Below are 15,486 nucleotides of genomic sequence, written 5' to 3' on the forward strand. Positions count from 1 at the left end.
CTGAAAAGAGGCAACCTGTTGATCTCTGTGTTTCAGATTGTCCGAAGATACATCAAGGATTGGCTGGAGAGGAAGAAGCCCCCTTTCGGTGCCATCAGCAGCAGTGTGCTCCTCATGATCATCTATACCACGTTCTGTGACACGTTCTCGAACCCGAACATCGACCTGGATAAATTCAGCCTGGTTCTCATCCTGTTCATAAGTAAGTGGGAGATGGGACATCCCGGCTGCCCTCCGACTCCCCAGGAGCAGTGTGCTGCAACTCATGTTCGCTAAATTCATCCCTAATGTTAATTAATACACAGCTTTATTTTTATTTACTTGGCAACATGTATACATGTTCTGTAAAAAGACATCCATTATACTCTGGTGATCGTAATCTCTTTTGTTTTCCTGATTTACAATAGCTGATGTCAGATGAGAGAAGCCATACTATCCATCAAATTCAAATGTGATGGATTGAGCACTTCATCACCAGTTTAATTTATTACATCTTTAAACTGATCTTACCCTTAATGTTATTTAAAAGTAAGTTTTATAGAATATAATAGTATTATTTTATAAGTATAAAATTTGGCTGCATCGATTAAAATGTGAATAGTTAACTTTTTTTCAAATACCACAGACCCAAAGTAGTATCATTTCATCTTGAGATGCAGGCGAGTATAAAATGCAGGCAACTGGGAAGGCTCCGAAGTCAACATTTTTGTTCTCTTATAATGCTAAAGACAACTTTTATTATTATATTAATATCAAAGAATCTCATTATTAAAATGAAGATGTTCTGATGACTATATTATATGCTACTGCATTTGTGTTATTTGCTATGAATATTCATAGTATAATTCATGTATATATAGTATTTATATATAGTAAATATAGTTCTAAGTTGAACAAATTTAATTGTTTAAAGATTATTTATTTATTTGAAAGGCAGAATTACAGAGAGGCAGAGGCAGAGAGAAAGGTCTTCCTTCGCTGATTCACTCTCCAAATGGCTGCAACAGTCGGAGCTGGGCCAATCTGAAACCAGGAGACAGGAGCCTTCTCCGGGTCTCCCACGTAGATGCAGGCCCAAGCACTTGGGCCATCTCCTACTGCTTTCCCAGGCCATAGCAGATAGCTGGATCAGAAGAGGAGCAGCTGGGACCCAAAACGGCACCCGTATGGGGATGCCAGTGCTGCAGGCAGCAGCCTTACCTGCTATGCCACAGCGCTGGCCCCAGAGTTGAACACATTTAATAACCAAATCTTAAACTGAAGAGAGTTTCAGATTTTTCAGGGTAGAAGACATCATAGATTGTATCTGATGATATCATCAATAAGAACAAGTTGGGGCTGGCGCCGCGGCTCACTAGGCTAATCCTCCGCCTTGCGGCTCCGGCACACCGGGTTCTAGTCCCTGTTGGGGCGCCGGATTCTGTCCTGGTTGCCCCTTTTCCAGGCCAGCTCTCTGCTGTGGCCAGAGAGTGCAGTGGAGGATGGCCCAAGTGTTTGGGCCCTGCACCCGCATGGGAGACCAGGATAAGCACCTGGCTCCTGCCATCGGATTAGCGCGATGCGCCAGCTGTAGCGCGCTGGCTGCAGCAGCCATTGGAGGGTGAACCAATGGCAAAGGAAGACCTTTCTCTCTGTCTCTCTTTCTCACTGTCCACTCTGCCTGTAAAAAAAAAAAAAAAAAAAAAAAAAAAAAAAAAAAAAAAACAAGTTGGGTCACATGAATTTAAATAATTGTATTGGTTTAGCAATGTATATTTGTTTGCTTTATTCATTTGTTCTTCTATTTGAGTTCTCATAAGGTTTAGATAAAACTAAGCATACCAGTGAATACATCAAATATATTGCTTTTATACTGCTAATCTGGATTCAATCTCTTCTTCTTTTCATCAGTATTTTCTATTCAGCTGAGTTTTATGCTTCTAACCTTCATCTTTTCAACCAGGTAAGTGGTTTGGTATCTCTTACTGTCATTAATTTCCTATATAAGGAACCATACTCTTTACTGGGCTACTGTGCCACTAAACTGTTCAGGATTTTCTCCTGTCTCTCTCACCACTGGTCTCACTCCTGACACCTTCAAATCATAGACATTTCCAAAAGACCTGTCCTTGGCCTGCATCTCACCTACCCACATCTGTGCTTAGGGAACCCCCTCCATTCTACTGGCTTGAGCTGCCCACTTCATCCTGATGATTTTCAAGTCTAGACCTTCCATTCCAATGTTTTATGTGAGTCCGGCACTATTTTTCGCTTATTATATAGATATCTTTACTTGATTGTCTTAATAATACCTTGCGTTCAAGATATCCAAAGTGATTGATCTTTTCCCCAAACACCTCCTCTTCCTCTCCTATATCTTTACTTTTGTTTAATGGAACCACCATCCTCAGAGTTACTCAGACTGGAATCCTTTCCATCATCAATATGTCTAAACATCTGGATCCTATGTCTACAATATTTTTTCTGCTTCCAAAGTCACTTCCCTATTATAGACTCTTGTTGCCTCTTTTCTTCCTAGACTGTAACAGTGAATATTTTACTGTTAACTCCATTTCTCGGCCAACATCTTTTATGTGTTTCAAATTGGTTCCAAAACCTCACATTTCTGACAGTCACTCTCTTACTTAGAAATCTTGAATGGTTAGCCAGAGTATACAGAATAAAGTTCATCTGGAGGGGCTAATTTCAAATCTGTTCCGATCGCATGAGTCGCTGCTGGCACTCATGCTGGCTAAACCTTAGGGTAAAGTTGAATCTTTGCTGTTTCCTAGAACAGCCTCCTGCCTTCCTATTCAAGGCTCTTCTTTAGGCTGTTCCCGTGCCCAAATTGCTCTCCATGTCCTCCATTTTCCTTATTCTTTTTTTTAAAGTCCATTTATTTATTTTTATTTATTTAAAAGGCCAAATGACAGTGAGAGAGAGAAAGGGGGAAGAGAGAAAGAGTTTCTTAAAATCTCACCTCAACTGTAGCTTTTTCCACCAGTATTATACACACCAGTATTATACATTCAACAGGTAATACTTAAGTGACCATAGTGGGTGCCTCAAATAAGAGATGATTCCAATGCTACATGAGTTTATTGATGTGTGCACTTACACCTGGTGTTCTCTGGGGCCACAGTAAGCAAACTATGGTCAATTCAAAGAAGAAGAAAGCACTTCCAAAGAGGACAGTAGAGGCCGGCGCCATGGCTCAATAGGCTAATCCTCCGCCTGTGGCACACCGGGTTCTAGTCCTGGTCGAGGCACCGGATTCTGTCCCGGTTGCCCCTCTTCCAGGCCAGCTCTCTGCTGTGGCCTGGGAGTGCAGTGGAGGATGGCCCAGGTGCTTGGGCCCTGCACCCGCATGGGAGACCAGAAGAAGCACCTGGCTCCTGCCATTGGATCAGCGTGGTGCGCCAGCCGCAGCACACCGGCCGCGGCGGCCATTGGAGGGTGAACCAACGGCAAAGGAAGACCTTTCTCTCTGTCTCTCTCTCTCTCACTGTCCACTCTGCCTGTCAAAAAAAAAAAAAAAAAAAAAAAAGATGGGGTTTGACATGAGTCCTAAAGTATGGCTCATTAACAGGGATCCGTGAGGGCGTTCTTTGTAAGAGAAGCAATAATGTACAATATGGACACATTAACACAAAAACAAGAGTTGGTGGGACAACAGGAGTAAAGGAAGATTACAAATACTGATAGCACCTGGTAGGGGAGGTATACGCTGGATTGCAAGGACCAAGTGATGGCACGGAGTTCCCACAAAAAAAAAGGGCTTAGGTGGCTGATTAAGTCCAGAGTGGTGTCAGAGCAGTAGGTGTTTTTAGGCCTCCCATTAGGCACTTGGCTGCTACAGCACTGGGATGATTGTAACCAGTCGATAAAAACTTATAGATTGATGTAATTGGAAGCGTTTTCCCAAGCTTGAGGCTGTGATTTCTGAAGAGTGAAGCCTGGAGCCATTAAGTCACTGAGAAAATTTTACTTAATTGGTAAGTCTGAGAGTACAAGCCATTTTGAAGTTCTTTTTGTAAATAGCTTGTTATGTCACCTTAGAAAGGGCATTTGCCTTTCAGTGGCTGTTTGCTTGCTCATACTCCCGGCAGAAATGATTATCAGACTCACCCATCGCATCAGGCTCAGCAGGTGCCGAAGTCCTGTCAGAGACTGAAAACACACAGCACAGAGCAGCCACCCCAGGGATTGCTGAAGGAGGTGCGCGTGCCAAGGGGACAGGGATGTCCCAACCAGGAGAACCGAAGTTAAGAATTTTCAGCATGGAGTAGATGGGACTTTGCAAGGACCTGTGGTGTTGAGATCCTTCTTTTCTGCCTTTACTGAGGTGCTGTCATGTTTTTAACGTCCTCGAGCCACTGTCAGATATGCCCATTCTGTGATAAACACAGGCATAGCAAATAGCTATAATCACACTCCAAGGTAATGGTTGTATAGCTACAACATATTGCATTAAAATTGGGGGATCTTTTTGCAAATGGAGGAAATGTAAAAGGTGTTTTTCACTCTGTTTTCATGCTGAAAGACCCCATGGCTCTTGAGGATTTTATTGGAGGAGTGAAAGCTACCAGCATTTACTGAGCGCCTCCCTCACTGTGCTGAGCACTGAGCTAAGGACTGTGCATCTGGCGTGTCATGTACATCCAACGGGAGAGACTGTGATAATATGCATTTTTACTGCTATTTGCTGATGAGGACCCATGCTTAGGAAAGTTGAGTTTAGTAATTTGCCTGAAATCAAATTTTAGTAAATAACTTACTGAAAATCAGATGGCAGGTAGACACCTAAAATTGAAACCCATTTCCATGTGACATTTCCAGAAGTGTTAGCCCATGCTTTTCCCATGGTACTAACCTACTTCAACTGCATTTAAATTCCTAGTACTTGTTTTGGTCAGGGAACTTATAAGGAGCACACACATACACACACAAAGTGGTCAGATACACAAAGAGTTTGAACGAAGACCTGCTGTTCTATATGCTGTTGAGTTCCATTTTCTTTTCCTATGTTTTATTCCTTTCTACTTCCTTTCTACTTAAAATTAGCAACATCTCCCTCTCTGTGTATGTGTGTGTGTGTGTGTGTGTGTGTGTGTATGTTTCAGTTTTTCATTGCCAATTCAGTGAATCTAAAACTAACTTGAGCATCAAAAGACAAAAATCTGGGGCTGATGTTTGGCCTCGTGGGTAAGATACCATGTCTCACATGAAAGCACTCCACTCATGACTCCAGCTTCTTGCTCATGCAGACCCTGGGAGGCAATGGTGATGGCTCAGGTAGCTGGGTCTCTGCCCTCCAGTGGGAGACCTGAATTGAGCTTTTGACTCCTGGCCTTAGCTCTGGCCCAGCCCAGACATTTGAGGAATGAAGCAGGGGATAGGAATGATATCTCTCTCTCTCTCTCTCTCTCTCTCTCTCTCTCTATGTCTCTGTCTCTGTCTCTGTCTCTATCTCTAAAATAAAAATTCTTTTTTTTAAAAAAAAGGCAAAAATACTAGCATGGGTATTGGTCTGTCTTTTGTGGGTGTGTGCTACTGCACCTGAATGGTGGAAATTTAGCTTGAAACCAAGAGCAACCTAGCCTTGAAAATTCAACTTTCTTACAACAACCTGCTTATCTGATTAGCAGGTCTTAGATTTACTGACTTGCTTTTACTGACCATGTTACCATGCTAGTGAGTGTTTAAAATGAATCTGAGAGTTATTATTCTGCATACTTGTTTCTCTGTATACAGAATAGAGTCAGTTAAAAATTCTGACCCTGGGGTCAAACAGACTTGGATTTCAGAAAAGTTTGTAATTTTTTTTTCAGTTTCCTTATACATAAAATTGAGATAGTAATGGTACTTACAGAATAGTTTGAACTAAGTGTTAGAATTATATAGTTAGGCTTAGTAATTAGAATTCAATCATATGCACATAAAGCCCTCAGCAAAATGCCTAACATAGAGAAATGCTCAAAAAATATTAGCTATGATAGAATAGCTAGCATAGCAAAATAGTTTCTTTTATATTAAAAATGAGTGATAGAAGAGAGGGCATTACTTTCCTAGCTTGGCAATACACTCTTTTCACTTTTCTGTGTCACGATTACTGCACAATGGAAGTTCATTCATCAGTGCACAAGCCAACTGTCCATAGCAACCTAAACTTTCTGCAGCTTTGGAAAACCATCAAAGCTCACCAAAACTGTTAGAAAAGCTTAGGAAAAAATAGCAATACTTAGGAACCTTTTAAAAATATGTCAAAGACAGTTTGGTACCTAATGAAAGTAACACTAGGTTGATAAAAGAAACCATTAAGAAAGAGAAAGGAAGAAAACAAATATTGAAATAGTTGTGATGTTTTGGTCCTTATCCATGCATTTTTCAGCAGATGTCTCCATGGGCCTCTCCCCATGGTCCTCGGAGAATGAACGAGGGGAGGGGCGGGAGGGAAGACAGGCGCTGTTATTAATGGTGAGTCCCCTGGTCGTTTCGGCGATGAAAGTACTGAGCCCTGGGTAACTGGTAGAGTTCCATATAACTAATGACAGACGCGGTCTTCTCAGAAAATGAGCAAAGACAAAGCCACGGTACAGAGGTTAACAAATGAAAACATGTCGCACGGAAGCGTCCCCCCTCGCAACACAGCGGGCTCAGGCAGAGCAGCCTCAGAGGACTGCTCCTGCTCCACAGTCTGCGATTCCAGCAGTAAAACCTGACATGTTTTCCTTTGTGGGCACTGCAAAGGAAGGCAAAGTAAATATTATGTGGAAAACACGGATTGAAAGCTTTGTAGAAGCGACTAAAAAGGACCAGTTGGGACGAAAAAGGAAATCAACATCTCAAGGGAAGCCAAAGTGATCAAAAGAATTATAAAAAGGGATAAAAAGAAAATCGATATTAAAAAGAGATAAGGTTGAGTTAGAAAATAAATAGTAATGGGATTGCTTTCAAGAATGTGTCCAGACACAATAGAAATGTTAATCACTGAAAATAATTGTAGTTGTTACTGCGTCAGTATCATGGCCAGGACTCTGTGTGTACCACCATGGCCTCGTGCTAGGAAATTACCCAGGACAGAGTACGGCTGAGGACAGGTGCCCTGCCGAGACAGCTGTGCCCTCCCATTCAACTTTGTAGGGCATTTGGGTTTTATTCTTCCAATTTTGTTTCTCAGAGGACAAACTGATCCCCACAATGCGGGACAGCCTACTACCCAGTTGCGAGACTTTAGGGAAGCTGTTAACTTCTTTTTCGTGCTTTGCCTTTTGGGAAAAGCAGGGCAGTCTTACTCCTAAGACGGAAGAAATACTGGATGCAAAGTGCTCTCACTGTGTCCTGCACCAGCATTGTGAGTCGGGGTAAGGGCAGCTGCCCTAGGAACTTTCCCCGAGGAGATCCGTGATACGGGGTCCTGGTAGGACTTAGCTAGAACACCGGTATCCTTACTGAAGAGAAACGCTGTTTCTAACCTTAACCATGGCAAGTGGATGCCTCAAGAGCCTCATCCTCCCTTCCCATTGATGGACTTTGTAGCAGTAGGATTAGGGAGCACGATCCAACTTAGAGGAACAAGCATCGTGCCGGCCCAGCTTCCGCCTCCTTACCTGAAACAGGACAAGTTAGCGTAGCTTGCACAGACTCCTCCTTGCCCTCATTGTACACACTGCTATGAGTGACAGACAGTCAATGGCAGATAACATCAGAGCTTCTTAACCAGAGACTTCCCAAAAGCAAACGCCTCACCAGGCTCCCTGGGAAGGAAGCTACCTGCACAAGCCCGCGTGCGGCAGTGACTGGCTGGCAGCAGGGGCAGCCACAGACAGCAGCGGTCTTCGTAGTGTTGCTAACACTGCAGGCGTTGCTGGAGGACACCCCCAGACTGTGCTAAGTGCACTGCAGTCACGGGGGCATGCTCTCCCGCACCGGAGTTTCTCATTGGTTCTGAGTTGGCTTCACAACATCACCTCCCCATTTGCCTGCTCCAAGCTGTCCTAATTTCTTCGGTTCCCAGGTCTGCGTTCCCCAAAACACTCTGAGGATGAGGGAGTTGCCTCAGAGTTTACAAAAAAACTAAGATATCTGTCCCTGCCTTCCTTTTCTCCACCTGGTGTCCCACAGATGGACAGAAACCCCTGTGCAGCTGACCCTTTGGTCGTGTCCTCTCCGGCTTCCTGGGAACCAGGGTGCGACAGCTGGGAACCGGGATCCATCGGTGGTTTCTATCCACTACATCTTTTTTTTTTTAAGATTTATTTTTTTATTTGAAAGAGTTACACAGAGAGAGGAGAGGCAGAGAGAGAGAGAGAGAGAGAGATCTTCCATCCTCTGGTTCACTCCCCAGATGGCGCAATGGCCAGAGCTGTGCCGATCCAAAGCCAGGAGCCAGGAGCTTCCTCCAGGTCTCCCATGTGGGTGCAGGGGCCCAAGGACTTGGGCCATCTTCTACTACTTCTACTGCTATCCCAGGCCACAGCAGAGAGCTGGACTGGAAGTGGAGCAGCTGGGTCTCAAACCAGCGCCCATATGGGATGCCCGTGCTTCAGGCCAGGGCGTTAACCCACTGTGCCACAGCGCCAGCCCCATCCACTGCATCTTTGCTTGCTCTCTATAATCACGTCCAAATCTCCCATGACCCTTTTTCTTCCCTGAACATGCTGCCCTTTCTCACTACTCCAAACCCAGTAAATTTAACGTCAGCTCCTCGACTGCCCCCCTCAGGCCACCCTGGACCAGCCTGTTCCTCCTCCGTTCTCTGGCACTTTTAGTGCCTTCCAATATGCTCTAAGTTTCCAGTTTCTCTTGGGTTCCTCCTCCTCTCTCAAAGCAAATAAATAAATAAATAAACAAACAAACAAACAAACTAGCAGCCATGCAAACATGAAGCCCTCACAGTGAGCCAGACTCTTCACAGACGTAGGCTTGTGTCCTCACAGTGACCCCAGGAGTCGGGCTGTGTCATCCTCATTTTCTGTCTAAGCGAAAGGATGGTCTGGATTTAAGATCCGGTGAGAGGCACCGAAGCCTGGGCTCTCAGGCTGTTGGGACATTGCATAAAAGTTAACAGGTGACAGGCTCCTTCCGTTCTGCCTCTGCCGCCACCTGCTGCCCTCACTGATTCTTTGGGGGCCCTTACAGCTCCCCACTTCCTTCCTAACCTCACCATCTGGAGTCTTACACTGAAGACCCTACAAGCACATCTGATCATGTCATACTGGCCCGAGTCCTTCAGCCACTTCCTCTACCCGGTCTTGGCAAGTCCACCCTGATGGTCCCTGCTCACAAGCCAGCCTGAAGCACTTGCTCTCTGCCCCCTGCCCCCGTGCACCCACCCTGCAGCTCTTCCATCCCTTACCCTAAGATACGGAGCCACTTGAGTGGCGACCTGTTCTCGAAGGGCCCACTGCACTGTTAACGTCTTCTAGGACGGTTCTCCAGCGAACGTCCTCCTATCGCTCTCCCCTGGCAGGCCAGGCCTGGTTCTTCTCTCGCCCCTCGCTTATTCCCCTGTGCTGGTCTCCCTCAGCCTCTGAGTTCACAGACCCTCCCGGAGCCCTTCCCCATTAGGCCATCCCCTTAGAAAATAAAATGATGGCGAAATATGTCAGCCATGGAGTGCAGTGTTTAAGAATCTGTAGTGGCGTCACAATATAAAAGTGAGCCTAGAATGTGGAAACGCAGGGCCATCTTTTTATACCCAAGTAGGACAGATCCGTGGAGAACCTTCAGCCGGGTGAGACACCAGGGATGCCTCGTGGGGCGTTCTTCCTAAATAGCAGCCAGAAGCCAGGCTGCTTAGGAAGCAGGAACACACATCCCTTTCAGAGCACAAGAGACCACAGGGCCTCTGGAGTATTCTCTTGGTGCACAAGGGGAGGGGGAGGAGGCGGGGGGGGGGGGGGGGGGGCGGGGAGCAGGAGTGGGCTCCTGTCCTCTCCAGTGATCAAGTAACAAAGGAAACAGGATGTGGGGTTTATTTAGGGAAGATTTCTCTCCCAGCAAAGGTTATGCAGGGGGATGCGGTTACTAAGGGAGCTGTAGTGATCCTGAACAATGGGTAGATTGTTGTACTGGCAACTGTATACACACACTCAGTTTGTGGAGCACTTTTCCCTTTGCTCACTCTCCTGCCAGAGTTCAGGGCAGGGAATGAATAGAGTCACTATATGGCCAAGCCCTGGTCCTACAGGAAGGAATCGTTTCTAAAATATACGGGCACAGTCATAATAATTACATTCCTAACCATTTGAGCCCTTTGTAACCCAGCTTGGGAAATCCTCTTGTGACACTCTGCCCCTAGCACTGATCGCCACCATAATTTGCGATCAGTTTTCATTAGGCAGGATTTTTTTTTTTTTTGTATGCTTTACATATCGTGTAACAAAGCAGAACATAGTTAAGAGCAGAGGCACAGAAGCCAGCCTCAGTTTGAATCCTGGCTCTCACGCTCAGCAGCAATGAGCCCTGAGTAAGTGCCTCAGCGTTCTCATATGCAAACAGGGATGTTGCATCAGCTACCTTTTGAGGTTATTACCTTTATCTGTAAAGGCCTTGCAGACGCAACTGACACATAGTAACTGCTTAAAAAAATGATTATTTTGTTTACTTAAAAAACGACAATAAACCTTTGTTCATATCATGTCCTCAAAAGTGTGTGTTTGTTTCCAAGAGCCTGTTCTGCTCCTTGAGAAAGCGTTTCTGGAGGTGCATTTATTCTTCCAAGCCTTGGGTAATACCGAGTGATACCCAGCAGACTTAGCCAGCAGAGCTCTTGGCTGCACTCACTTGTAAAGGTCTGTACCATGGCCTGATTGCATAGGTGCTCTCAAGAGCGCACGCACATTTTTTTTTTTTTAACTGTGCTCCTTTTCATGACTCAGAAGTGATTTTCTAGCAAGAATTCAGACACTTCTCTACTTTTGGGTGTAACATTAAGTCTGTCCCTAGGACTGGTCAAGGGCAGGTTAACATGAAGGTAGGTGCGGCACTTGATTTGGGTATGTTCAAAAGGCTTTTCATTAAAGTGTTTGTAAAAAATTATTTTTGTCCCTAGGAATAATTCGGGCTTCACGCCAGCAGATACAGTGGCTATCATTTTCTGTTCTACACACAAATCCCTCACACTGGGTAAGTGATTCACAGAGATGAAGACTGTATGTTGCCCTCCTCTAGTTATAGATTATGATTTTGAAATTTAATTTCAAATTAAATGGAATCACCTGTTAGAGAAAGAGCAATAGCAGCGTGAGGGTGGGTCTCGCATTGAAACACTGTTATTTGATCAAACCAGCCATCAGGGCCTCAGTTTAATGGTGTGGGCTTAGCATAATTTGCAGTCATGTTTTCCCTTCTCATAAAATATTGCCAATGTAAAATGTTAACCTTAGCACTGGGGTAAGGCCATAGATTGGAGGGGACTGCTTCTAAAGAAAAAAAAAAAAAGAGCTAGAAAAAAATGACTTTGCAAAGATGTAGAATTACCTCTGGAGAGATGTTAACTTGCTTTTCTCAAAGCAAGATAGGGATAAGATTATTACTCTATTTGATATTGACATTAACCTAAAGTTCATTTTAAAGTGTTATTGCTACAAGGAAACACAATATAATTGTCATTAGCTCAGTAAGATTAGCACAGAAAGTGAAATAAAAGTTTATTTAATGGATAAAAATAGACTAAGAAGAAAAGTGCTATTTTCTACTTGATTTTATCTAATTATGTGGCTTTATCCCAACAACCAGTTAGATATCCAGAATCTATGTTGTTAGTCATTAAAAGCTATTAAGTAATCAGAAACCTTATTGAACTCTACATCATTCGCAAACTCCTTGGTGTGAAGGCATCTCAAGGTAAAAAACTTACGTTAAAAATAAGTCTTCATTTTGACACGTGACTCACTTAAGAGAACAAGCAATTAGGATATTTTTCTAAGTGTGTTCACTTTAAAGAAATTACATCAGTAAACTAGAAAGTGAAGAAGTTTCATATTGTTCTTACTAATCTCAAATATGTTTGTCGGGTTGAGTGTTTTGTCAGCCTCACCAAGTTTGGAAAATGATTTAGAGATAGAGAAGCAGTTGTTATCTAGGACTTTAGCTTCTTGGGATAAATTATGTATATACTATTTATGCATTGCAGTCTGTTTGATTTTCTTCCTAATCATCATGAAATTAAAGTTGAAAGAGCTTTTGGGAACCATATTCCAACCATGGTTCTGTGAACCTGGACAAATCAGTTAATCTTCCTAGACCTTAGATTTTCATGCATAACATGGGCAGCATAATACTTTTTATGGTTATTGGTTATTTTTACTGTAAAAAATGATTATTTTTACTGTAAAGGTTAAGAATAAAATCTGTTAGGTATTTGGCATTGTATTTGGTAGATAACAGGTAGTCAATCCATGACCAAAAGAGTATAATGATTGTTCTGTACATAGCTTGCTGTGAACTCAATGAAATGGCCACCACGGGAGCTTGCTGTGCTACCTGGCACACAGTAGGCAATCTATAAGCAATAACTATTATTATTCATTATTGTTAGCAATATTATTTAAAACTATGTTACCATTTCCAAGGTCCTAGTGCCCTGACCCCTGTCTTGTAGACTTTCACTTAACAAATGTGGGTGACCTCAAGAAACAAACAAAAAATCATCTTGCACCTCTTTCCCTTGTATCTTACTGTGATGTGGTGTCCAGTGTTCCAGGTCTTCTGGAACCTTTGAGCCTTTTATAAGGTTAGAGAGTGAGAGGCAGGTGCTGCCAGCCACCTAGATGTACAGAGAGCGGGACCAAGTGAGCCCACGTCCCTGCACTTCTCACTGAACCATGCCACACCAAATACGTTTCTGCATGTCTGCCACGGACTTTGCAAATGGGCCCACTCCTAGGGATTTGCTTTTGACAGGAAAACCAAAATGGATGTGTTTTGTTTCCTCTTGATATTCTGTGCTATATAGAGCTGGCTGCGTAGAACAAAGTATAAGAAGCATCTCCATGATGTACTCTGCGGTGCGACCAGCATTTTGTTGTTTACTATAAGCAAAATCCTACCCAGTCACTCTTATTTTTCTTTCCTTTGTGTGTGTGTTTGATGTGTGTGTGTCTTCATTTCTCTTAATCCCACAGCCATGCCCTTCCATTCTTATATTATACTTTCTGAAAGCTAATTTCCAGGCAAGCAGATGACCTGAACAGCAATCAGAAGTAGTTATTTTTGCTGCAAAGGGTTGGGTTGAGTTGTATTTTTTGTTTGCATTTGCAGTGTTCTCACATGAAGTAGAAACTCCAGTAAGATACTAGTGTGGTACCTAGTAACCATAGAGTATAAATCCTTCGTTAATTCTGTAACAAGGTAGACTTAAGCTCTCTTGGACTTGTCAGACTTAAATACTGGAGCTGACCTCAGTTTCCTTAGCTCTAAGATTAGAGAATTTTACTTTGAATATTCTACTTCACTATTACTCAAATATTCTGCCACACCTTGGTCATGCCTGGCTTCCCTCCTACAGCCTCCTGGGTAATCTTTATAAAAATAGCCTCTGAGCTGCTTCCTTTATCTCAGAGAGACCACCCTTATTTCTGCAGATAGTTATTTCTGCATGTAGCAGGTGATACTTGCGTGCCATTGCCAGAAGGGATTTGGTAAGCCCTGTAAATGTGCCGTGACCGTCTTTTTGAGATCCGGTGCATGTTTCCCTCTATTAGTGATCTGACATGCCTGGTCTGGAGGACACACCATGACAGTGACCTGAGCTACATGCTGAACATTGTCCCACTGGAAGTTCTTACCTGCAAGGAAAGGAAAGAACATCACACCGAGTGTGAGGAATTTATGTTTCAGAAAGTAGGGGGACATTTCAGGAGTGATCTCTTAGAGTGATGTTTTCTCTCACCTCTCAGACAAAGATGAAATACAGCAGATTGTGATGTGCCCGCTTGGTACTTTAGAGGTCTATTTTTCCCTTTTGCAATCACTGTCATCATATTTCTTCCAGTGATTTTACACATATCTACATATGCCTTTAACAATTCAAATAGAGTTCGTTAAACAAAACTAAAAAGGACCACTCATTATTATGTCCAGTATTTGTATTTAAGAATAAATCTTTGCAGGCCCAGTGATAACCCACACAACCAGTGAACCAAAGGTGAAGACTCCCGCTCGAGAAGCTTTCTGAGTATTCTCCTATATATGCACCTTCAATTTATTTTATTGTTCTCACTTTTGCCCTGTCTCACTCTCTTCCATGTACTTGCATTACACACATACTGAATTTGATTCATTGCTTTTATTAGCGCATTTGCCATTGATTGATTAGTTCTTCGTATTAGTACTTTTTCTATTGATTGATTGCAGATGAAGTGACTATTTGACCTTTAATTATGAGGCTTCCTATTGAAAATGACATTGAGCTATGGCTTCACATAATCCATCTGGAAAGCCTGACATGATGCCATTCCCTGGAGTTCGTTCAGGAAGAAAGAGGAGGCCCGAGCAAGTGCAGTGCTATCCCCGTGCTTCGTCTAAAACAATACTACAGGGCTTGTTTGCTGCTCTCCCCTAGTTTCAGCTCAGGGTTGCAGGTAGTTTTATATTCACCAAGATGGCATCATGGGCTGTGGGGTGCCAGAAAACCAGGAGCTCTCTCAAATTATTCCCCAGTTTGATGGTGATATGTGTGGAATCATGAGAAAATAGTTTACATAGCAGATATTGAAAAGCAGTGTGTTCTCTAGTTAGGAGTGGCTCAGTACACAGTCAATGGAACCCACCAAGAAAGAAATTCCATCCCAGATATCCTGCGGAAACTGTATTTTACTTGTATTTTATGGTTCTCTTTCTCTTGAGTATTCAAATCTCTTTGCTTCTCTATAGTTCTAATGTACGTAGAAAACTTTCCCACTATACCTAGAAAGAGACTGTTTCAGGATGTTCAAAGAAAGTAAGTTAAATGTATGTTTGTATTACTATTTAATGTTTTTAAGTAGCAAAAGGAAAGCATGTAATTTCAGAACATACCAACTATCTGCTGGTAGTCAACAATGAGACTCCCAATTCTTTTCTTACTTGCAAAAGCGGTTCTGAAATCAATGGATGCTGTCTACATTCTCAGCACTTACTAAAGGTCCACTGTGTGTCTTGCATTGGCAGACACTTGTGTACAAGACAGATTCAGGCGACAGTGCCTTGTGTTGTGTATGTTTCATTGTGGGCCCACGCTCACACAGTTACAAGACTGAAATGTGAAAGGAAACTACATATTTAGCTCAAAGAATGTAGTTTTTTGTTAAAGGGGAGGAAGGAAGCAGGGGTTCCATTGAGTGGCTGAAATACCCACATCCTGCCTCAGAGTGCCTGAGTTCGAGTTCCAGCTGTGGCTCCTGCCTCCAGCTTCCTGCTAATCCAGACCCGGGGAGGCAGCCACTCATGCGAGAGACCTGGATTGAGCTCCTGGCCCAACTCCAGCTGTTGCAGACGTCTGGGAAGTTAACCAGCTGATAG

At 43.3% G+C, this 15,486-nt stretch overlaps 1 protein-coding gene across 7 annotated transcripts in view; it reads left to right on the forward strand.

The window, feature by feature from the left end:
• SLC10A7 (solute carrier family 10 member 7) overlaps positions 1-15,486 on the forward strand; it is a 290,444-nt gene that overhangs the window by 248,828 nt on the left and 26,130 nt on the right. For all 7 annotated transcript variants that reach the window (XR_011378233.1, XR_011378229.1, XR_011378230.1 and 4 more), the window contains 3 exons: positions 37-202; positions 1,891-1,942; positions 11,036-11,109. Coding sequence is in view for 4 of the 7 variants with exons in the window: in XM_051820007.2 (XP_051675967.1) it covers positions 37-202; positions 1,891-1,942; positions 11,036-11,109 (292 nt within the window). In the remaining 3 variants the exon portion in view is untranslated. The remainder of the gene's footprint in view (positions 1-36; positions 203-1,890; positions 1,943-11,035; positions 11,110-15,486) is intronic.

This window comes from Oryctolagus cuniculus, chromosome 8 (assembly GCF_964237555.1).
Source record: "Oryctolagus cuniculus chromosome 8, mOryCun1.1, whole genome shotgun sequence".
Taxonomy (NCBI): Eukaryota; Metazoa; Chordata; class Mammalia; order Lagomorpha; family Leporidae; genus Oryctolagus; species Oryctolagus cuniculus.